At 36.4% G+C, this 23,274-nt stretch overlaps 1 protein-coding gene across 2 annotated transcripts in view; it reads right to left on the minus strand.

Annotated features, from left to right (window-relative positions):
- Positions 1 to 23,274, minus strand: part of TTC17 (tetratricopeptide repeat domain 17) — a 127,077-nt gene that overhangs the window by 76,439 nt on the left and 27,364 nt on the right. For both annotated transcript variants that reach the window (XM_040495399.1, XM_040495398.1), the window contains exons 3-15: positions 20,774 to 20,943; positions 20,012 to 20,123; positions 19,629 to 19,760; positions 17,499 to 17,608; positions 16,718 to 16,862; positions 16,127 to 16,266; positions 14,549 to 14,709; positions 12,477 to 12,589; positions 10,532 to 10,678; positions 8,345 to 8,460; positions 8,023 to 8,188; positions 6,748 to 6,825; positions 6,386 to 6,610 (exon numbers count right to left, since the gene is read on the minus strand). In XM_040495399.1, the coding sequence (XP_040351333.1) occupies positions 6,386 to 6,610; positions 6,748 to 6,825; positions 8,023 to 8,188; positions 8,345 to 8,460; positions 10,532 to 10,678; positions 12,477 to 12,589; positions 14,549 to 14,709; positions 16,127 to 16,266; positions 16,718 to 16,862; positions 17,499 to 17,608; positions 19,629 to 19,760; positions 20,012 to 20,123; positions 20,774 to 20,943 (1,815 nt within the window). The remainder of the gene's footprint in view (positions 1 to 6,385; positions 6,611 to 6,747; positions 6,826 to 8,022; positions 8,189 to 8,344; positions 8,461 to 10,531; positions 10,679 to 12,476; positions 12,590 to 14,548; positions 14,710 to 16,126; positions 16,267 to 16,717; positions 16,863 to 17,498; positions 17,609 to 19,628; positions 19,761 to 20,011; positions 20,124 to 20,773; positions 20,944 to 23,274) is intronic.

A 23,274-nucleotide genomic window follows, 5' to 3' on the forward strand; every position in this document is an offset into this window, starting at 1 on the left:
TTTTAAAGTGTGTTTTAGACATCCACATGGAGATGTCAAGTAAGCTGTCGGATAAAGAAGTCTGCAGTTCGGAGCAAAGGTGATAGGTGATTCAATGGGAAATGATAGAGTTATCAAGATATGGTGCTAGAACAACTGGATATCTATGTGATATGAACTCTGATGAATGAACTTTGATCTCTACCTCCCAGTACAAAAAAAATTTAACTTGAAATGGATTACAAACCTAAATGTAAAACCTAAAGCTACAAATCGTTTTGAAGACAACATAGGGAAATATTTTAGCATATTGTAGAGTTAACTGTTCATTTATTTATAATTTTTTTTTTTTAGCATTTATTCAGTTTTGAAAGATGAAGAGACAAAGCATGAGCAGAAGTAAGGCAGAGAGAGAGGGAGACATAGGATCCGAAGCAGGCTCCAGACTCTGAGCTGTCAGCACAGAGCCTGACATGGGGCTCGAACTCATAGACCGAGAGATCATGACCTGAGCTGAAGTCGGACACTTAACCAACTGAGCCACCCAGGTGCCCAGAGAGTCAACTATTTGAAGACAAGTAATAGCAAAACTAACATAGAACTACTTGTTTTCACACATCTTGTGAAAACACTTTAAATCTAATAATAAAAATCAAAAGAAAATGAGCAAAATGCATACACAACTTTTACTTTAAAAATATAATTGGGGCACCTGCATGGCATCTCTTTTTTATTATTTTATTTTTATTATTTTTGAGAGAGAGACAGAACGTGAGCAGAAGAGGGGCAGAGAGAGAGGGAGACAGAATTCGAAGCAGGCTCCAGGCTCTGAGCTGTCAGCACAGAGCCCGATGATGTGGGGTTTGAACTCATGAACCTTGTGAACGTGACCTGAACCAAAGTGGGATGCTTAACCAACTGAGCCACTCATGTGCCCCAAGTGTCTGACTTTTGATTTCTGCTAGGGTCATGATCTCACGGTTTGTGGGTCCAGGCCCTACATGGGGTTCTACACTGACAACGCAGAGCCTGCTTGGGATTCTCTCTCTCTCCCTCTCTCTCTGTCGCTACCCTGCTCATGCTGTCTCTCTTTCTCTCTCAAAATCAATAAATAAACTTAAAAAAACTTAAAAAAAAAAAGAAGAAGAAGAAAAGTATCTAAAAAAAAATACAATTAAAGGGATGCCTGGCTGACTCAGTGGAGCATACGACTCTTGATCTCAGGGTTGTAGGTTTGAGCCCCACACTGACTGTAGAGATTACTTAAAAAACATAAAGTCTTTAGGAAACAACAACAAAAAAAATACAATTAAAGGATAAAGAAATTTATGTTACAAAATAGAAGTGAAATTTTTTAAAGTAAACTTGTTTTACAAATGTTTACTCAGAGGCAATACATGCTAAAGAGCATGAGTTCTGTGGCTAATCTCCCTGAGTTCAAATCCAAGCTCTGTGACTTCTGGTAAATCCTTTTGAGTTTATCTATCCAATGGGTAAATCGTACATACAGGGTTGTTGTTGAGGATTAAATGAGTTATCACATGTCAATTGATCGTTATGGTGCCTGGCTCTAATAAGCAATCAATTAAAAGTTACCAGTTAATTCATGTGCCCAATTCGGTGAAGATACACAGGAAATGAATATTTTCCGACCTTGATTATGGCAATATATATTGGCCCAAATCTTTTGGTAGATGTTTGGCATTTTGTATCAAAGCCATCATAACATTCATTCTCTCATTGACTTAGTAATTCCACTGCTAGCAATCTTTCCTAAGAAAATTATCTGGAATACAGAAAAGGCCTTATGCAGAAAATTATTATTGATAACAGCTACGCACTGTGGAACCTAAATATCCAACAAGTGAGGAGTAAGCTGTGATATATAAATTCATATAGAGTCATTATTGATGGCTAATAAAAACTGTCTGGTACTAAAACTTTTTTACATAATATTCTTTAACGATCACCAGAACAATAGTGTTGCAACACTATGAAATATTTGGTTAGAAGAAATACAGGAATTATTTCCAAATGTTGACATTTGGGGGTGGGGTGCTGATTAAGGTATATTTCTGTGATATCTACTCTGATCCACTGATTTATCTTTTTATTATTACTGTACCACAACTAATTAGTACCACAACTAATCTCTAAGGGAGCTCTTTTTTCTTTAGAAGAATACTGATTGCCTTAGCTGGTGGCAGTAGAAAGCGAAACAAGTATTGGGGGAATACAACTGTGTTAGCCTTCCTTTGGGTGCCCAATCATCACATCCCTTTTATATAGCATCTGTTCTCACTGTACCTGCACCTGGCACACAGCAAACATTTGATAAATATTCGCTATACTTTTTTGGCACTTGGCCTGTTGTATAGTATAGCAATTGTAAACCTTCACTTAAAATCTACTTGTGAATTTGTATATTTAAAAGGAAATTCTTAACAGGCAATACTTTCTTCTCATACTCAAAAAAAAATTAGTTCTAATAATACCATAGATAAACTTAAACCACTCAGGCACATTTCTTCTAAAAGTTTCTTTGGTTATAAAATTTACAAAGAGTTAAACACTGGGTATAAAAGCAGTTTAACTATGTATTTATTATAACTGTATTTTATCAAACTAAGATGTCATCAATTGTAACATGCATCCTTATTTCAGAGATGTTAAAATATGGAAAAAGAAGTGGTATCTTAGAAACTATGAACAAAAGTAACTAACTGCACAGGAGTGATTAACTCCATGGCCTGCATGTGGAAAGTTCAGGGCATGAATATTATCCGTTTACCTATTCTTATCAATACAACCTTTAAACTGTGCTCTGGCTTAGTTGGTAAAAAGACATCTATAAATTAAAGTTGTAAAACAGTATAATATTAAGCAGCATGCATGCTGTGATGAGAAGGATAAAAAAAGAACCAGATGTTTCAGATTGACAAAAAAGTAGCAGTATATCTTTAGTAGCTACATCATTCTTAAAAATTTTTTTTAATCTTTATTTACTTTTGAAGGCAAGAAAGACAGAGCATGAGTGGGGGAGGGACAGAGAGAGAGAGAGAGGGAGACACAGAATCCTAAGCAGGCTTTAGGCTCTGAGCTGTCAGCACAGAGCTCCACGTTGGGCTTGAGCTCATGAACGGTGAGATCATGACCTAAGCAGAAGTTGGACGCTTAGCTGAGTCACCAGGCACCCCAGTAGCTAGATCATTCTTATTTAAACATCAGTTCTTACAAGTAAATTAACCACGTAATTGTAAATTTCAGTCATTTAAAATAAATCACACACACACACACACACACACACACACACACACACACACACACAAGACAACTATAGGCCAAGATCTCTGACGAACATAGATACAAAAAATACCAGCAAACTCAATCCAACAATACATTAAAAAAGTCATTCACCACAATCAAGTGAGATTTATTCCTGGGATGCAAGGGTGGTTCAGTATTTGCAAGTCAATCAATATGATACATCACATCAATGAGAAAGAATAAAAACCATATGATCAATTCAATAAACATAGAAAAAGCATTTGACAAGGTATAATATCCATTGACAATCAGAGCCCTCAACAAAGTAGGTTTAGAGGGAACATACCTCAACATAATAAAGGCCATATATGAAAAACCCACAGGAAACATAATACTCAATGGGAAAAATCAGAGCTTCCTCTCTAATGTTAGGAACAAGATGAGGATGTCCACTTTTATTCAACATAGTACTAGCTGTTCTAGCCATAGCAGCCAGACAACAAAAAGAAATAAAAGGCATCCAAACTAGTATGGAAGAAGTAAAACTTTCACTATCTGCAGATGACGTGATACCATATACAGAAAAGTCTAGCTAACTAATTTGGATGTAAATTAAAAAAATAAAATAAAAAAAAAGTCTAAAGTCTCCATCAAGAAACAACTAGAACTGATAAATGAATTCAGTAAAGTTGTAGTATACAAAATCAATGTGCAGAAATCTGTTGCACTTCTATACACTATAATGAACCAGCAGAAAGAGAAATTAAGCAAACAACCCCATTTACAGTTGCATCGAAAATAATAAGATACTTAGGAATAAACCTAACTGAAAAGGTGAAAGACCTTACTCTGAAAACTATAAAACACTGAAGGAAGAAACTGAAGATGACAAAAAGAAATGGAAAGACATTCCATAGTCATGAATTGGTACAACAAATATTATTAAGATGTCTATGCTACTCAAAGCAATCTACCCATTTAATGCAATCCTTATCAAAACACCAACAGCATTTTTCGCAGAATTAGAAAAATCCTAAGATTAATATATAACCACAAAAGACCCCAAATGGCCAGAGCAATTTTGAAAAAGCAAAGCAAAGCTAGAGGAATCACAATTCTGGACTTCAAATTATATTACGAAGCTGTACTAATCCAAACAGTATGGTATTGGCACAAAAAGAGATACACAACGGAACAGGATAGAAAACCCACGAATAAACCCACAATTGTATGGTCAATTAATATTTGACAAGCAGGGAAGAATATCCAATATTTCTTCAACAAATGGTATTGGGAAAACTGGTCAGGTATATGCAAAATAATAAAATTGGACCACCTTCTAAATCACACAGAAAAATAAACTCAAATGGGTTAAAGACCTAAATGTGAGACCTGAAACCATAAAACTCCTAGAAGAGAGCACAGGCAGCAATTTCTCTGACACCTGCCATAGCAACATTTTTCTAGATATGTCTCTGAGGCAAGGGAAATAAAAGCAAAGATAAACTATTGGGACTACTTCAAAATAAAAAGTTTCTGCACAGTGAAGGAAACAATTAACAAAACAATTAACATATTTGCAAATCACATATCTGGTAAAGGGTTAGTATTCAAAATACATAAAGAACTGATACAACTCAACACCCAAAAAACAAATAATCCAGTTAAAAAATGGGCAGAAGACATGAACAGACATTTCTCCAAAGAAGACATCCAGATGGGCAACAGACACATGAAAAGATATTCAGCCTCACTCATCATCAGGGAAATGCAAATCAAAACCACAATGAGGTATCACCTCATACTTATCAGAATGGCTAAAATGAAAAACACAAGAAACATCAAGTGTTGGCAAGGATGTGGAGAAAAGGAACTCTTGTACACTGTTGGTGGGAATGCAAACTGGTACAACCACTGCGAAAAACAGTAAGTTCCTTAAAACATTAAAAAAACAAAAACCAAAAAAAACCCCTTACCCTATGATCCAGTAATCACACCACTGGATATTTATCCAAAGGATAAAAAAAACACTAATTCAAAGGGATTCAAAGGGGTATATGAACCCCTATGTTGATGTTTACAATAGCCAAGATATGGAAGCAGCCCAAATATCCATTGATTGATGAATGGACAAGGAAAATGAGGTGTATATACACAATGAAATATTAACCAGTCATAAGAAAGGGTGAAATCTTGTCATTTGCAATGAGATGGATGAAGACAGAGAATATAATGCTAAGTGAAATAAGACAGAGAAAGACAAATACCATATGACTTAACTCAAATGTAAAATTTAAGGAACAAAACAAACAGGCAAAAGAAAAAAAAGAGAGACAGAAAGAGACAAACCGAGAAACAGACTCTTAACTATAGAGAACAACCTAATGGTTACCAGAAGGGAGGTGGGCAGGGGGATCATGGGTGAAATAGATGATGGGGATTAAGGAGCATACTTGAGGGGCACCTGGGTGACTCGGTTGAGCACCTGACTCTGGATTTTGGCTCAGGTCATGATCTCACAGTTAGGGAGATGGAACCCTGCATGGGGCTCTGCACTGACAGCATGGAGCCTAAGATTCTCTCCCTCTCTCTGCCCCTCCCCTGTGCTCTCACAAGTATGCATGTGCTCTCCCCCACTCCCCAATCTCTCTGCCCCATGCTCGCCTGTGCTTGCTCATGCTTTCACACTCTCTCTCAAAATAAGTAAATAAACATTAAAAAAAAAAAAAAGGAGTGCACTTGTGATGAACACTGGTGATGTATGGAATTGTTGAATCACTACATTGTACAGCTAATATAACACTGCATGTTATATGTCATTGGAATTAAAATTAAGAAAAAAGAAATTAAATACATCTAAAATATATCAGGGATATATTGCTGTAATGGCAAGATACAGAAAAATATAATTAGCATGATTCTACATTTGTACAAAATAAGACAAATCAATACAAAAAAAATGAATACATCAGAAATAAAATGAAACAAAACCTGTTTTATGTCATCTCAAAATATGCAAATTCTGCTCTGAAAAATATGCGAGATTTTTTTTTTATGCCCTCCCCAGAAAAATACAAACTGTGCTCTGAATTTGAGCTACCACGACACAGTACATGGAGCTACAAACATAAAACCTCACCTCAGAGCTATTGATGGCCAAAGCTTGAAGTAGCAGCTTAGTGGCATCAAGATGGAGGCCATAGTGAATCAAAAGGTTGGCCAAGTTCACAAGAGGAATGTCCTGGTACTGAAGTGGAGCCAAATTCAAAGCCCTCTGAAGACAAGCAATAGCAAAAGTGCTGTTTCCTACTGCTCTCCAGTAGAGTCCAGCTTCATTGAGTATCAGCCAGACAGGAGCATTTGGCTGAAAAAAACCCAAAATACCTCAGTTAATGCAAGAATATAGTACTTGTTCTGACAGATTTTTAGTGCATGCAGTTTAACTTTTAATTACAATTACTAAGCATTTAAATTTCAGGATGTCTAAAGTAGGTGACTTACCTTATTAATAGCATGAAATAAGAAAGACCCAATTTCTTCTTCTGGGATAGTATAGTTATTAATACGGGAAAGCAAAATCTGAAAACATCAAAAGGAAGACTGACTCAATTGAAAATAACAGGGAAGACATTTGAAAGAATTCTACAGATAGCAGTCTTGACTTGAGCTCCTCAGGAACAGCTAATTTGAATAGATATTTATAAACATATATAGATACACACACACACACACACACATATATATACACACATACATATATAAAAACATGAAGTCATCAGCATACCAACAGGTGTTGACCTGCTTATATGAATACCCTAGTTTCCTTTAACTAAAACATGTTAAAAGATGTATAGCACATACATTATTAAGGTGATATACCATACCCCATTAAAGTCAACATAAGTGTCCAAAATCAAAAGAGAAATTTTTCAAAAGACAATAGCATCTAATACTTGATACAATAAAAAACTTCTATCTTTTCTAGTGGGAAAAGCACTGGATCTCAATTGCTCTATGGTCCTGTAACATCTGTGCAACTGTGAGCAACTCTACAGTAGGGATCATGGTCTATTTACCTTTCCTAGTATTCCAAACAGTGCCTGGCACATAATGTTCTCTGCCTCAGTAAATGTTTGTTGACTGTAAGTAGTAACTGTTCAGTTTTAAAATTGACTTTTTAAAAAGGTTATTGTGATGGTGTGTTTTCTCTGCCAAAAAAGTAATTTTTTCATTTGTATCTATGGAATGGTATGGTATCGAATGTAGAATTTATATTCAGTAATAAAACATTCCTAGTTATACATTAACTAGTAGGAATTAAAGAACAAAACTTAACAGAACTTCTCTATAATGTCTGTAAGGTAGCTGTAATTCATACAAACTTCTAAGGACCTCATATAAGGCCAGAGCAGGTTGATAAGGCCAGAAAGAGAATCTTCAAGCTTTCAATTTATATAAATTCCTGGAGGCTTGACCACTAAATTGAAGTGGTCAGAATGGCCTCCAGTAGATGAGCTTCATTTAACTAAACAGAGTTCTGTGTTGCTCATCTTTGTAGCACTCTTAGAGAGAGTGCTTATGTGGTCTGTGTAAACAGCAGCCCTGAAGCACCTTCAACGGCATGATTGTCTTCTTAATGATTTCACCAATTCTGTAACTCTATCTCTAGTTTTAAAAACTTTAAGTTCAACAACTACCAATTTTTTGTTCTGCCTAAGAGGCTTGTGAAGTCACCCAGTATGGACGGCAATAAACACCAGCCTAAGTGAGCCTTACTTTTCGTGCATGGTCATCTGGCATTTTGGCTTTCAGATCCATGCGGACCTCTAATTCTTTGACTAAGTAGGACAGAGTCTGGCTTTTTCTGAAGTCAGTTATGGAACAGTCAGGGGTTTGGGCCTCTTCTTCTGAAGAATAATCATCACTGTTGAGTTCGTGGATCCTGGCACAAGAAAAAGGAACAAGATTCATATTTTCAAAGTTTGGGTGATTTCAAGATAAAGACTTAACCTTTCAAGTCCAAGGATGGTGCTCTCAAAGAACTGCCAGATGACAATCATGCAGAATCAAGTGCTTTGCCAAATCCATCAGCACTTGCCTGAGTCCTTTGTTTTCCGGAGGCAGAAAATACGTTGGCAATTCCCCACCAATAGGGACTCTCGGATAACTTTCTACACAATCTGCTCTTTTAGGCCACAGAATATGCTGTTTGTCCTAATGAAGAGAGAAAGTTCTCATAAATTTCTTTGGATTCAGTATTTCAACAGGCTAAATAAACTTTCAAAAGAACATAAATATACTAGGATAGTTTGAACAATTTAGTATTTTAAGATAATCGTAGACACAGTGGTAGACTGTAAAATTCTTTATATTGAAGAGTGTTGGTCTTAAGATTGGTTCAGGGTTGGGCTAAGTCAGCTGAGCCCGATGAGATACAAGGAGAGGCTTGCTTGGGGCTTCTGGGAAAGAAAAGCCGGTCTAAGTCTCTTAGCCACATAGGAGCAAAGAACATGCTACTCCAGTTGCTGCTGGCTGTCACCTCATGACCATGAGGAAGACAAGCTTTAGGATGAAACCAATACTATGGATGGTAAATTGAAAGGGAAAGAAATGGGTAATTGATGATATCACTGGGCTGAACCAACCAAAGTTTGCTCTAATCTATGGACGTCCTATAATATGAGGCATATTATCTTTTAAGCCAATTTGAAGTAGAGTTTATAATTTGTAACTGAAAGCATATATAAGCTTATAAAACTGGCACAGAAAACTACTTCCCCTGAACTAAGACCTTTTCTTTGCCAATGCCAAAGTTTAATAATTTTTTGATTTGTAAAATGTTCATTTTTCTAAACATAAATAACATACATCAGAGGCTTACTAAATTTATATCTGTTTTTTTTAATGTTTATTTAATTTTCAGAGAGAGTGAGCGCACAAGTGGGGGAGGGGGCAGAGAGAGAGGGGGACAGAGGATCTGCAGGCTCTGTGCTCAAACTCATGAACCTTGAGATCATGACCTGAGCTGAAGTCCAATGCTTAACTGAGTCACCAGGCGTCCCACTAAACTTAAATCTTGAAGCTATGAAACTCTGGAGAATTTGTATTACATATAACTAAATCTAAGTGGTCATATTGTTAGAACAAAAACCTGATTAAATTCGGAAAATTAAATAGTGAATAAAAAATATATGGTATCTGTCCTCAGATTATTTATTTCTTAGCTAGTTTAGAAAGACACTTATTGACTTATTACCTATATCATCTGGCAGAATGTAAGCTCCAGCAAAGAGCTTGTGTACTGTATTCATAGTCCCAACCTGACACACAGTTGGGAGCTTGATACAAGAATGCTGATTAAAAACTGAAATACAGGGGCACCAGGGTGGCTCAGTCAGTTGAGCATCCCACTCTTGATTTCGGCTCAGGTCATAATCCCAGGGTCATGGGATTGAGTCCTGCATTGGCCTCTGCACTGAGCACGGAGCTTGCTTAAGATTCTGTCTCTCTCTCTCTCTCTCTCTCTCTCTCTCTCTCTCCCCCCTCCCTCCCTCTATCTGTCTCTCTCCCTTTCTACCCCTCTCCCATGCTCATGCTGTCTCTCTCTCCCTAAAAAATAAAAAAAAAATTTTTTAAAGTGAAATACAGTTGACTCTTGAATAACAGGTTTGAACTATGCAGGTCTATTTACACGTGGATTTTTTTGATAAATGCAGCGCAAGTATTAAAACTGTATTTTCTCTTCCTCATGACTTTCTTAATAATCTTTTTTCTCTCACTTACTTTATTGTAAGAATATAGTATATAATACTTACAACAAAAAATACATGTTAATCTACTGTTTATGTTGTCAGTACGGCTTCAGTCAACAGTAGACTGTCAGTACTTAAGTTGTGGGGGAATCAAAAGTTATACACAGATTTTTGACTGCATGGGGGTTTGGCCCCTTTAGCCCCCATGTTGTTTGAGGGTCAACTGTATATGTGAGCATATACTTAGGTCAAATTTAGAAACTTTCTAGGGTTGGTAATTATACTCAGAGCCCAAAGTTTTAAACTAAAATCAGGGTGTCTATATGCCCCATTTGATTGGAAGAAGACCTCAAGACATACCCTGTGTCTTGCTAAACTGCTACCTAGCAGAATGGCTTCTGTTTAATAGAAGTTTAATAAGTGTTTGTGGAACTAAGCTGAACAGTGATAGGGACCATATTAATCAATGAAGGTGAGGGTCACAGCTTTAAAAAATCTTGTCTGAGAAAACTCCTGAGAAATCATTCTCTTACCCTATATGCATCAGAATCCCTGCCCCAGATCCAGAGAATGGAATGGGCTACAGGAGAAGACTTGACCAAATCACTGATATCACTCTGATTTGCCTGAACATCAAAATTCACAGACATCATACTGGAGGTTGATGAATCCTCGCCAAACTAGAAAATGAAAAGAACAGTTCAATCAAATTGGAAGCAGGAAAGAAGTTATGACTAAGATTTAACCTAACCCAAAATATTAGTGAATACTCAAACCCAGTAGGAAATCTGAAAATAGGTTAGTATCAAAGCAATCAGATGTTTATATTTTCAGAACTAGGTCCCAACACCATTCTCTTAGAAAATGCATAGTTAGCGATTCTCAATCAACTATGCCCTTGGGATATGAGGAAAATGGCATGGATTCTTTACTTCCCTTCTTTATTGTCCCATTACTTCCTTTTCATGATTTAGTCTCTTTTAGGTTTAATGATGAGCTTATTATCTAGAGGTTTGGCTCATTATTCCCCTCCCCTACCTAGACTAAAATGATTGCTACTCTATAAAATTCGTGTGCTGTGGTAGAAACAACGGAACTTAAAAAAGGGCTCAAGAGTTTAATATAGCTATGATTTAGGCATTATAACTATTACACAATCAACTCCAAATATAAATACAGTCTTCCTCCAAACCAAGGTAAATCAATGTTTGATATTCTTACAGGATACCACAGCTTCTGTTTATTTCTAAAACCTTGTTAGATAAGAAAATGGGACCAGTATGGGAGGGAGTAGAAAAGAATGGATTCTTTCACTATATAGTAGAGATGTAACCTATGGATATATAAGACTGAACGCTACACTGGTACAGGGGAGTCTTCCAAGGTATGTCCCCAAAGTTACCTGGGTTTTAGTCTATTTCATTTATAAATATTCCCTTTTTTCCCCTTAAAATAATGCTTGGCTTCAAGGCCGGGAGCTATAATCTCAGAGGTGTAAGTCTTATCGTCCTTTGAAAATAAAACCTAGGATACTGCTAGCACCTACTTGACAAATCACAGGAAGCTTGTGGTCCCTATACTACTTCTCCCCTAAATGGCCTCTTAATTTTTGCTTCTTTTTTTCAATGAGGTCTGGAGTTTTTCAGATTAAAGTGTATTAATTCTTCACAGTTTGTCTTCCCCTAGAAGCTGTTTTAATCTTTTAATTATTTAACTGCTTCTCTCTGGAAATTCCTAGATCTATGATTAAAGACATGATAAGATTTTGATAGGATAAGATAACGTGTTACTTTATTCCCAACATCCTTGTGGATGATACTTGGAACTCTGGTTGTGTTTGCTATCTATAACAGCACCAATTAGATGCTATTTGGAATCATTATAATTATGTATTATTTTTTCCCAATTAGATAGGCTAGGATTGTATGTGTGTGTATGACTACACATATATGTATGCATATAAGTACACGTATACGTATGGATATACATAGAAACAGAAACAGAAAGAGAAAACACACATGCATGTAGAAATACGGCTTAATAAAAATTTTCTATTGATAATGGTCATTTTGTTAAAGTTTTTAGCTGAAGCAACATAACTGGACTGATGACTTCAGGAAAGACCACAGCTACTCTTTCCCAAATTTTAAATTACTGGTATTACTCCAATAAGTTAAACGGGGGAGATGAAGGCTTTGAGTTAAATACTAATAACAATCCAATGAAGCTCTCATGGTAAAGGAGAAAAGAAATAAAGACACACAAATAGACATTACAGCTAGTACTTGGGGGATCTGGAAATGTCATGCATGAAGCAAATGAGTATTATCTATAAAATCTGACTTCATAAACATACTCAAACCTTAAATTATTCACAAATTTTCAGGATCGAATATACAAGGAATCAAGCGTCGGGGGAAGCAATATTACTCTTAGATATGCAAAGTTATAAGAACTAGAAGAGACCAAGAAAAAGACCTGAACATAGTCCACATTTTCAAAAATGTCTCCACGATGGTAGCGCACAGGTTGGTCCCACTGGCAGTGTAAACTATGCTGCTGGTTGACCAGCCGGCATATCTGATGATTTCCTGGAATAAGAAAGGAAATTACCATTGTGGAGAAAGATCAGCAATGCCAACATGGTTTCCTCAGTCTAAGCCATTTGGTGTCAGTGCCTGGTAGAGTACCTACACAGGGTGTGCTTACACAGGGAAACTAATGGTTAACTAAATTAAATCATTCTAAAGAAGGGTGTTTCTCCACCTGTAAAAACAAAGGGGCTAAATCACCAAAGTATCTTGTGGCAATTACATTCTATGGCTGTAAAGTCATTAATTACACTGTTTTAAGGGACTTTTGCCATCTCTCTGGAGACAGTCTGCTTTATCTACTTCATATTTTTGTTTTAAATTTATATGTTTAAGAGCTCTGGTTGTATTGCAATACAGAGCAAGCAGTGAATAACCCCAAGGACTGAACATACTCCTTACACGCAAAAAAGCAAAGAAAACTTGTTAGATGGATTGTATAATGGACTTTAAATGGTCACAGCTAAGGTTTAAAGATTAAGAGGCCTCCCAGATCAATATATTTATCAAGGGAGAAGTATATAATAAATATAAGGGATTCTATTAATTTATTCTTTGGTGTCTAGCTGTTAGATCTACTCCCAATGGGTTTTATCAGAAATGAGACATTCTGGATATAACCAAGTCACTGATATCCTGTCAACCCAAGTGCCCTTAAGACAGTGGATCTATTGGGTCATGGGCTTTAAGAAGGTTTTTGTTTTGTTTTGTGTTTTAATAATTCTTATTTTTTTAAGTTTGTTTGTTTATTTATTTATTTATTTATTTATTTATTTAGAGAAAGAGAGAGAGAGAGAGAGAGAGAGACCATGCATGCAGACACACGCAGGCATGAGCGTTCATGGGGGAGGGGCAGGGCAGAGAGAGATAGGGGGAGAGAGAATCCCAAGCAGGCTCCGCACAGTTAGTACAGAGCCTGATGAGGGACTCAAAATCACAAACCCTGAGATCATGACCTGAGCCGAAATCAAGAGTTGGATGCTCAACCGACTGAACCACCTAGGTGCCCCTGGACTCTAAGAAGTTTTAATAAAATCTATATGCCCTCTTCCCAGGGAAAAAAAAAAAAAATTGTGCACACACACATTACTGCATATAATTTTGGGGAGGATTTAGAACCTCCTGAAACTAACCAGGTTAAGAATTCCTGCTTGAGACAAATACCAGTCTAAAATCTTTTTTTTTTTTAATTTTTTTTTTCAACGTTTTTAATTTATTTTTGGGACAGAGAGAGACAGAGCAAGAATGGGGGAAGGGCAGAGAGAGAGGGAGACACAGAATCGGAAACAGGCTCCAGGCTCTGAGCCATCAGCCCAGAGCCCGACGTGGGGCTCGAACTCACGGACCGGGACATCGTGACCTGGCTGAAGTTGGACGCTTAACCGACTGCGCCACCCAGGCGCCCCTCAGTCTAAAATCTTTTAAAATAAAATACTTGTTTTTAAGGGAGCAAGAAAATAAGAGTTAGTTTGTGTTGGCTGGAGTGTGTGGATGCTTTGTTTCTAGGGTGTGTCTGGCTTGTGTTTACTTGATATATGGCCGGGGCCACATTACTCACAGTGTTTTCAGACCAGCAGCAACAGACATCCAATAGGAGGAGCTTGTTAGAAATACAGAATCTTCAGTCCTACCTCAGACCTACTGATCAGAACCTGCATTTCAAAAAGATCTCCAAGAGACTGGCATGCACTTGGCCAAACAACTGTTGTTAAGACTTCTAGGATCTAAAAAATTTTTTACATTAAAATTTGCATTTTAAAAAAGCTAGAGACCAGCTTTTTTAGAAACCAGCTCCCCAGGTCTGTTGGTATACCCACTATGAGGACTCACTTTTAAGACTGAGGGGAGTCGTAAACCACAACTTTATACTACTTTAAGGCTACACAAAAGTTATAAACGTAGAACATGCTAGAAGTGAACTTCCTAACCTGTTTTCAATTATTTGGAATCAATACTTACCTAATTGTGCCTCTTTTGCCATCTGTGTCTCATGGATGATATTTCTTAAGATTTGCTCCTCCTGAATCAGCTTATGTTTCTCTAGGATCTCCTGCTGTCTCAAGTAGTGGTCATGCTGTTTTTGGTATTCTTTCAACTCATTCAGTGTTCGCTGGAGGGATCTTAACATTTTTCAACACCAGGAAAAAGTTATAGAGCTTTAAAATTGAATTTTTAAACACACTTACTGCATAGATTTTGTGGTCATCAGCAATGATTACTATTTTCCTTAAAAAAAATTTTTTTTTTCCTTTTAAGCTACAACCACTGTACCACAAGTTCAAAATAATGGGGTAAAATAAACCTGTCATTTGTTAACTTGGGGGTAAAAAAGATGGATGCAAAATTCTTCCCCTTAAGTACAACTATCCTGACTTTAAATGGTGTGTTGGGATGGTTCAGGTACCCGAAAGATATAAAACAATATACTATAACATTTTGCATCTCAACAACTATTTGCCTCCACAAAGTCTGTGTTAGTTCCACTGACATTCAAAGCCTCCTTACCATCTTTTCTTTTGATTCTGCGTAAAGACAAGGTTAACAGAAAAGGCCAACAGTACCTAGCCCTTGAACTCTAGCTCCCTGGGTTTGTGATTTTGGGAAAAACCATAGAAGCCTGGCTTAGAAAGGAATATTTTCTACCACCTGGTATCAATAGATCAGCTGCCTGATTATTTTTAGTCATAAAATCCTTTCTACCTATTACATTGTAACATATGGAGATTTAGGAGCTGTACAGACTGTGCTTACACAGAGAACCAATTCACTCAGCCAGGACAAGTTCTGATCAGGTGTAACAGAAGTCAGGTATAAACAAGTAAGTGGTCATTCCTTCCTTTTCACCACATTATGCTTTAAATTGACTGGAAAATAACCAAATACAGTAATCTAAGGAGTTCCAAATGTCCATTTAGTTCTCTGATAATCAAAGTAGCCTCAATGTTCTCTTTCATAAGAGAAGAACAATTCACTTTGAGTTATGTGAAGTTTCCTAACTGGCCCTACTATTTATGGAATCAAATACATTTTTTAAATTAAGCATACTGCAACGGCCAACTACAACAGAATTTCATTACTGTACAATTTATAGAAATCTGATTAAAATATGCACCAAATAATGTTTCTCAACATCACTTAACTAACTTAACAATAACTTAACAACAAGGCAGCTAAAGGGGAGAAAGATCAAATATAGCACATGCAAGTGATTTTACTGACAATGCATTCTATGGAAATGAAAACATAATAGAGTTAGTGTTCAAGAGCACCCCAATCCATCTGACTTCATAAAAGCAATCGATGGTCAGAAGTGTAAAGATCTAAAATGACAGAATTTACGGCAAAGATTCTCTAGTTCCTGGAATCCATGCTATTAAAGACTCCTCTGAATTGTGCTGAGCTTCCTACACCTAGAGAAAAGGGACAGGACTAGCAGTAATGAAGAGGTTTTTCTTAATTCTAATGAACAAATTAACATTGACATCACCCTACACAGGTCTAACTTAGGGCTTCAGGGAAATTGTCTTTTCCAATTACCTATGTTGAGCTTCCAATTTCTGCTCGAGTTTTTGCTGACACAGAACAGCATGCTTCCTCTTTATAGCTTGCTCAAACCCAGGTTTGGCTTGCAAAGCATGGTCATAACAGAGCACTGAGTGGTTATACTCCCCCAGCATCTGAAGAGACAAAAACACACACACACACACACACACGGAAAAACGTCAGCCACGAACTGGCTGGATCTGTCCAAATCTCCTAATGATTTATGAGCTCACACTTACATCTTACTCTACAGTGAACGTTATTTTTGATCAGTGACCAAATCTACAACATAAGATATGGTATAAGATAACTAGAAAGTATAACTAGCTTAAGAGGTGCACTCTGCAGGAATTTAATATTACTATCAATTTAATTATTTTTCTTTTTTGTCAAGAGGCTAAGACAATTATGATACATTATTGTGTTGAGGTTTTTCATCCTAATTTCTTCATTTCCATTCCCTTTTTCTTGTTCAGACCAAAAGAGGAAGGAAAAAAGGTAATTTTTAACTGGAAATAAATTATTTAAAAAAGAAAGGAAAAGAGCAACTGGTTTGGCTCATGAAAACAAAAACGTTGTATTTACTGCGTATATGTTTCCCAAAGTGTAATAGCTGGTGAAGAAGTCACTGTCATCCAGAGCTGCATGGACCACAACAGCAGCATCTGCAGAGAAGTGAGCTCTGTGCAGAACATTTGCCAAGTTGACCAGGGCAATGTCTTTATTGTGCCTAAAAGAGAAGGAGAGGCGTAATTAGACGTTAGGAAAGAAGCATGTGCTCTATATGATTACATAACTACTTGACAAGGGAAAATTACATCTGAAGTTATTGAACTTAACTGAGTATACCGATAGATGGAGAAAATAACTTAAGAAAATCATACTGTTTCATTTTTACATAACTGATGGTGCTTATTCAATCTGATAGCTACAAATTTTGCCACAAAAATAAGGTCTTGCAGACATTTTATGATTTTAAAATATATTTAGGGCTTATTATTTGTTTTGAGAAAAATTTAATTTATGCTAATTCCTCCAGGCAAGTTTCTTATATTCAAGTCTCAAGTGAATCAGAGCGTGTCTATATTATATATTTTTTCCTTAATGGAAATTAGAAGAACATTATTAAACTTTGCATTTTGAACTCTGAACAAATAATGTATTTGAACTTTGAGCTTTCTGACACTGGTTTTTTTTTTTTGTTTTTTTTTTTTTTTTTGTGATGGGACTAAATTCTTTGAACAGGGATAGAGGAGAGTGTTAAGTACAAAAGAATGCTTCTTCATACTGTTTTCTTATGCATTGTTTCTTTAACAGTCCTGAGTTATGTGGAGACTCAGGCAGTCCAGAAAGGGAGAAACCTTACCTGGAAGAGAAGTGAAGTGCTCGCATGGCACATTCCACTACCTGATATGGCTCATTCTTTATTCTCCAGTAAAATGAAGCCATGTTATACAGTACCCATGAGGAAGAATTCTAGAGATGAAACAAATAAAATGACAATCAAACACAACTCGACACACTTTCTTCGACTTAGAATGTTCAAAGTGAGCACCTTTACTATTCTGTCTCTTCTGAAACTTCATATGAAGAAGAACATGACATTACAGCAGTGATAAAGCCAAAAAAGCCTCCTGATCATCATCAGGAGCAAAGGGCATTAAGGTGTCATCTCCACAGAGAGACTATTCAACTCCAAATTATCACTCCAAGGGGTGAATTATGCTGAAAGCCCGCCAACCGGCCCCAACTTGTTGGTTCCTATTTCAGGATTTCAGAAGTTAGGACCTAACCTACTTAGAAATGCCAGTTGTTCTAATGTGAAATTCCTGAAGTTAACAAATTTAATATCTGAATGAAGGTACATATGTAAGCAAATGACAAGCTTATGCTTTTGTAAAAGATGAATTTTTTTTTAAAGATTTTTTATTTTCAAGTAATGTCTACACCCAATGCGGGGCTTGAACCCACAGTCACAAGATCAAGAGTCACAAGCTTTACCAATTGAGCCAGCCAGGTGCCCCTTTTATTTCGTTCTTTAGTCATGTTCACAATGTAATGCAAACCAATACTGCTAAAAAATTATGTCTTCAGTACAGAGTAATAAGTGGATCAGTTACTGAAGTTAAACAGAAATTCCGATTCCTTCTGTGGCTTGGATCTTCGTCTCATAACATATCCTAAATTTTAACCACACAGAGGTCAAAATACTATACTGGACCACTACAAACAATTCAGTGTAAATAAGTTTAAGCCCATGTAGAGAAAATTCAAACTCAGCAGTGCAAAACAGTCAAATTAAGTTTTTTAAAACAGTCATAAAGTTTAAGATAAACAGAAACATACGTATGACACCCATTGTTTAATATCTTTAATATATAAAGAGGTCCTAAGAAATCTAAAAAGAAAGACAAAAACGCATGAGAAAATGGGCCAAAAACATGAACAGACAATTCAGAAATAGGAAACAATGGCTAATAATCAAAGAATAGAAATAAAAGAGACACAAATTTTCCTTACAAATTGGCACAGATTAAATAGAATGCCAACACTCACGGTTGGCTACACTGTATAATAACTTCAGATATTAACTGTAGAAAAATTACGTAAGTACAGCATTTCTGAGGGACAGTATGACAACATTTATATAAAGGGCCTTAAAAATATGATTACACTTTGATGCCCAAAATTCCACTATTAAAAATTTATTTTATGAAAATAAGTGTTTTAACTATAAAGGTGCATAAAAATAAAGATCCAGAAGATTTTATTATAAAACACTAATTAACTGAGGTTTTTTTCATTCTCTTTTATAGACTTTTATAAACTCTGAATTTTTTTATAATGACAAATTGTTTTCTTTTAAAAATAGTTATTTAAAAAGTAGTTGTTTTTGCGGTGCCTGCGTGGCTCAGTCAGTTAAGCACCTTAAGTCATGATATCCCATCTCATGAGTTTGAGCCCTGCATCTGGCTCTGTGCTGACAGCTCAGAGCCAAGAGCCTGCTTCAGATTCTGTGTCTCCATCTCTTTGCCCCTCCCCAGCTCACGCGCTCTCTCTCTAAAATAAATACACATTAAAAAAAATTTTTTTAAAGTAGTTATTTTGGGGGTGCTTAGTCTCTCTCTCTCTAAGTAAATAAAAAACATTAAAAAAAAATCTTTAAAATAAAAAAAAAAATCACTCTCTAGACAAAAACAATCTAGGCAGGTTATTTTCTGAGAACAAAAGACCTTCTGTGAGCACAGTCTCTGGCTTTTTCTTTTTTTCTTTTTAAATTTTTTTAAACATTTTTATTTATTTTTGAGCGGGGGAAGGGCAGAGAGAGACAGAGACACAAAATCCGAAGCAGGCTCCAGGCTTCGAGCTGTCAGCACAGAAACTGACGCGGGGCTCGAACCCACAAACTATGAGATCATGACCTGAGCCGAAGTCGGACGCTCAACTGACTGAGCCACCCAGGCGCCCCTGACTCTTTCAATCACTGATGACTTACCTTCTGTAGGCCTTCATGAATGAGGTGGCCTATGTCATCTATACTTCTTCCTAGTCGTTTAGATAAATATGTGAAGATTGGATCTTCTTTAGGTAATAGAGGTGCAGAAAGATTAACTCTCTCTTGTACACCCTGAAGAAAAGAAGAAAAAAAGTGAAAAAAACTAAAACAAAACAGAAAAAGGAGATCATAAGACAAAAGCTCACAAGTAACTCAGTATCTTAATGCATTTATTTTAAAGGCATATTAAGAAATAGGAGATATTTGTAAAATTATAAAGCTGTTTGAAAGAGGAGGAGAAGAAATATAAAGACTATTTACAAGCAAGAGAGTAAATTACAGAAAAAAATGTAGAAAACAAGATCCTAAATCTCTCTACTTACTCGCAGGTGCTGAAAAGCATGTATACTATATGGAAGTTCTAGAATTTTGGTACAATCAGGTTGCTCAGGGTCTGGAGGGACAGGAGATTCTGTGTCGATATAATCTTCAGGGCTAAAATTAAGAAGCCGGGAGCAAGGAATGAATGAAAGGTGAAAAAATGTCTAATTTTCCCCTAATGGAACCATATTTTCATAGCATCTCTACTTTACAACCAATATTAGTCAACATTCAACCTTTTTCACATTGCTACTGCTGGAGTCAATATTTTGAGAGTTCAACTTAAAGGAGATAATTCGAGAGTTAGAAAATAGTAGGTGTATCAAAGAATGTTAAGATCATGGGACTGTTTTAAAAGCTTTTTACAATTCTTTCTAGAAATATTAAACCACTTTACACTTCTATTGACAGCCTCTCTACATTTTTACCAGTTACTGATTTTTAAATATTTTTTTCCAGTTTGATAGGTGAAAACAATTTAAATGGTTTAATTTGTACTTATTTGATCCTTACTGAGAAATATGTTTTCCACATGTTTATGGACCATTTGTATTTCTTTTACTATAAACTGTTCAATCTTCTACTGTAGTATTCAACATTTTAAGTCAATCTTTAAGAATTCTACATGTGAGTTATTTTGAAATTTCAAATTTCAATAAACTCATTCGTGATTGAAGCTTATTCTCATTAGATAATTTACTGATTTGAGAAAGTTCTGTTCGGGAACACGTTAATTTTATTTTTGGAGACAGATTTTCTTTTACCTGATGTCTTTGCTTTCCAAAGTTATGTATGTGCCATCATAGAGATCCAGGTCTCCTAAGGGCACCTTGGCTTTGATGCAGTCTGGATCTTCTTTATTATGTCTCTGTTCCAGTCCTGTATCTCTGTCCTCATTCTCTTCTATGTGAATTTTTTGAGCAACTAATTGCTTCTGTTGAGAAGACAATAAGAACATAATGAATTTTTCTGTTATTTCAGTCTAGATACCACATAAGAGGAGAATTTAATGTGTTGAAGTTAGAATCCTCTATACAGACAAGGATTCTGAGCACACTAGTGCCCCCTTATCTGCAGAAGTATGTTCTAAGATTCGCAGTGGATACCCCAAACTGTGAACAGTACCAACCCTATATATGTTATGTTTTTTCCCATACATATATACCTATAATAAAGTTTAATGTATAAATTAAGCACAGTAACAGATAACAATAACTAATAATAAAATGCAAGTTATAACAATATACTGTAATAAAAGTTATGTGAACGTAGTCTCTCAAAGTATCTTCTTGTACTGTATTCATCCTCATGATAATGTGAGATAATAAAATGCCTACATGGTAAGATGAAGTGAGGTGAACAACGTACGCACTGTGACACAGTGTTAGACTATTAGTGACCTTCTGACGATAGGTCAGGAGGAGGATCATCTGCTTCTGGACCACAGTTAATTCATGGGTAACTGAACCACAGAAAGTAAAACTGTGGATAAAGGGGGATTAATTAGTTGACAACTAAATAAGCGTCTCTAAACAGGTATTCATGGACAGAAAGTAACAGAAAATGACATTCACACTAATGGCACCTGAATACCTCCATAATATGATATCTGACCACCTATGAAACTGCATCTATTGGAATGCTGGCTGGCTCAGTTGGTAGAGTGTACAGCTTTTGATCTCAGGGATGGGAGTTCAAGCCCCACACTGGGTGTGGAGCCTACTTTAAAATAAAAACCCGGGGCACCTGGATGGCTCAGTCCGTTAAGCATCTGACTTCGGCTCAGGTCACGATCTTAGAGTTCATGAATTCAAGCCCCACGTCGGGCGCTCTGCTGACAGCGTAGAGCCTGGGGCCTGCTTCGGATTCTGTGTCTCCTCTCTCTCTCTGCCCCTCCCCCACTCATACTCTGTCTCTCTCAAAAATAAATAAAAAAAATAATGGGTATGAAATGTTTTAATTATTGGAGTAGACTGTATTACTATTAATGAACTTGTGGCCTTACAAAGGACTCCTTACAAAGGACTCTACACCATTGTTCTGCTGGACTCATATGTGGCCAGTATGACTATTTTGACAAATGTAACACGAGAGGTGCCATTAAATCCTCTGGAGGGAAGCATTTTTACAGCCAGTGTATGTTCTTTTCCCTCAGGTACTGAGAACAGCAATATTCCAGACAGTAGCTGTTCTGTCATCTTGAGTTCTGGCTTTTGGACCAGAGTGACATTTAATATGATCTTATTGTTTTAAACCATTAAGATTACTGGGATGTTACTAAATGATGTTTCCACTTACTCCCTCCCCACTCTCCTCCTGTAGGTAAACTATACTATACTGCCCTATGACTTCGAGCTTGGCCATGTGACTTGATCTGGACAATGGAACGTGAGTAGAATTTTTTTTTTTTTTACTTTATTTATTTTAAGAGAGAGAGACAGCATGAGTGAGGGCAGAGAGAGAGGGAGAGAATCTCAACTAGGTTCTGCACTGTTAGAGCAGAGCCCAACATGGGGCTCAGATCACGAAATGAGCTGAAATCAAGAGTTAGATACTCAACCGACTAAGCCATCCAGGTGCCCCGAAATGATGTCACTTCTAAGTAGAAAGTTTAAACAGGCTTGTATATTTGGTTAGTCTTCCTTGAGCCTCCACCTTCCTCTGTGAAACAGCACTGAGATTTTTGGGACTGTTTGTTGCCAATGCAAAAGTTGACATACATTGCAAAATTTAGACTATCTTAACTAATGCAATCCTTAATGTGATTAAACATATTTTCAAATATTTATGAGATATTTTGTAGCTTGATTGAGTCTGCCTATTTTTCCCTAGTGATTCTTCACTGATTTGTAGACATTTGTGAAGAGTGATTCTGTAAACTCATTCTTCAGTTATAATAGTATTCTCCCAGCTTATAACTTATGTTTTAATTTTGTTCATGGTGTCACTTGCGAGACAATTTTAAGATGGACAAAACTATCAATTAACTTTCTTAATTGTGATTTGTGTTATTTAAGGAGCCCTTCTTTATCCCAATGTCATAAACATATTAATATATTCTTATTTTTAAGTTTTAAAGCTTTACTTTTTCACATTTAGTGCTATTGTCTGAACATTTGTGTCCCTTCCACCCTTAAAAATTTATATGTTGAAATCATAACCCCTGAAAATGGTATTAGGATGTGGAGCTTTTCAGAGGTGCTTAGGTCATGAGGTTGCTGTCCATGGAAAATAGAATTTTGCACTAATACTCATGTGGTAGCAA

This window comes from Herpailurus yagouaroundi, unplaced genomic scaffold (assembly GCF_014898765.1).
Source record: "Herpailurus yagouaroundi ecotype Mexico unplaced genomic scaffold, PumYag 187, whole genome shotgun sequence".
In the NCBI taxonomy this organism is placed as follows: domain Eukaryota; kingdom Metazoa; phylum Chordata; class Mammalia; order Carnivora; family Felidae; genus Herpailurus; species Herpailurus yagouaroundi.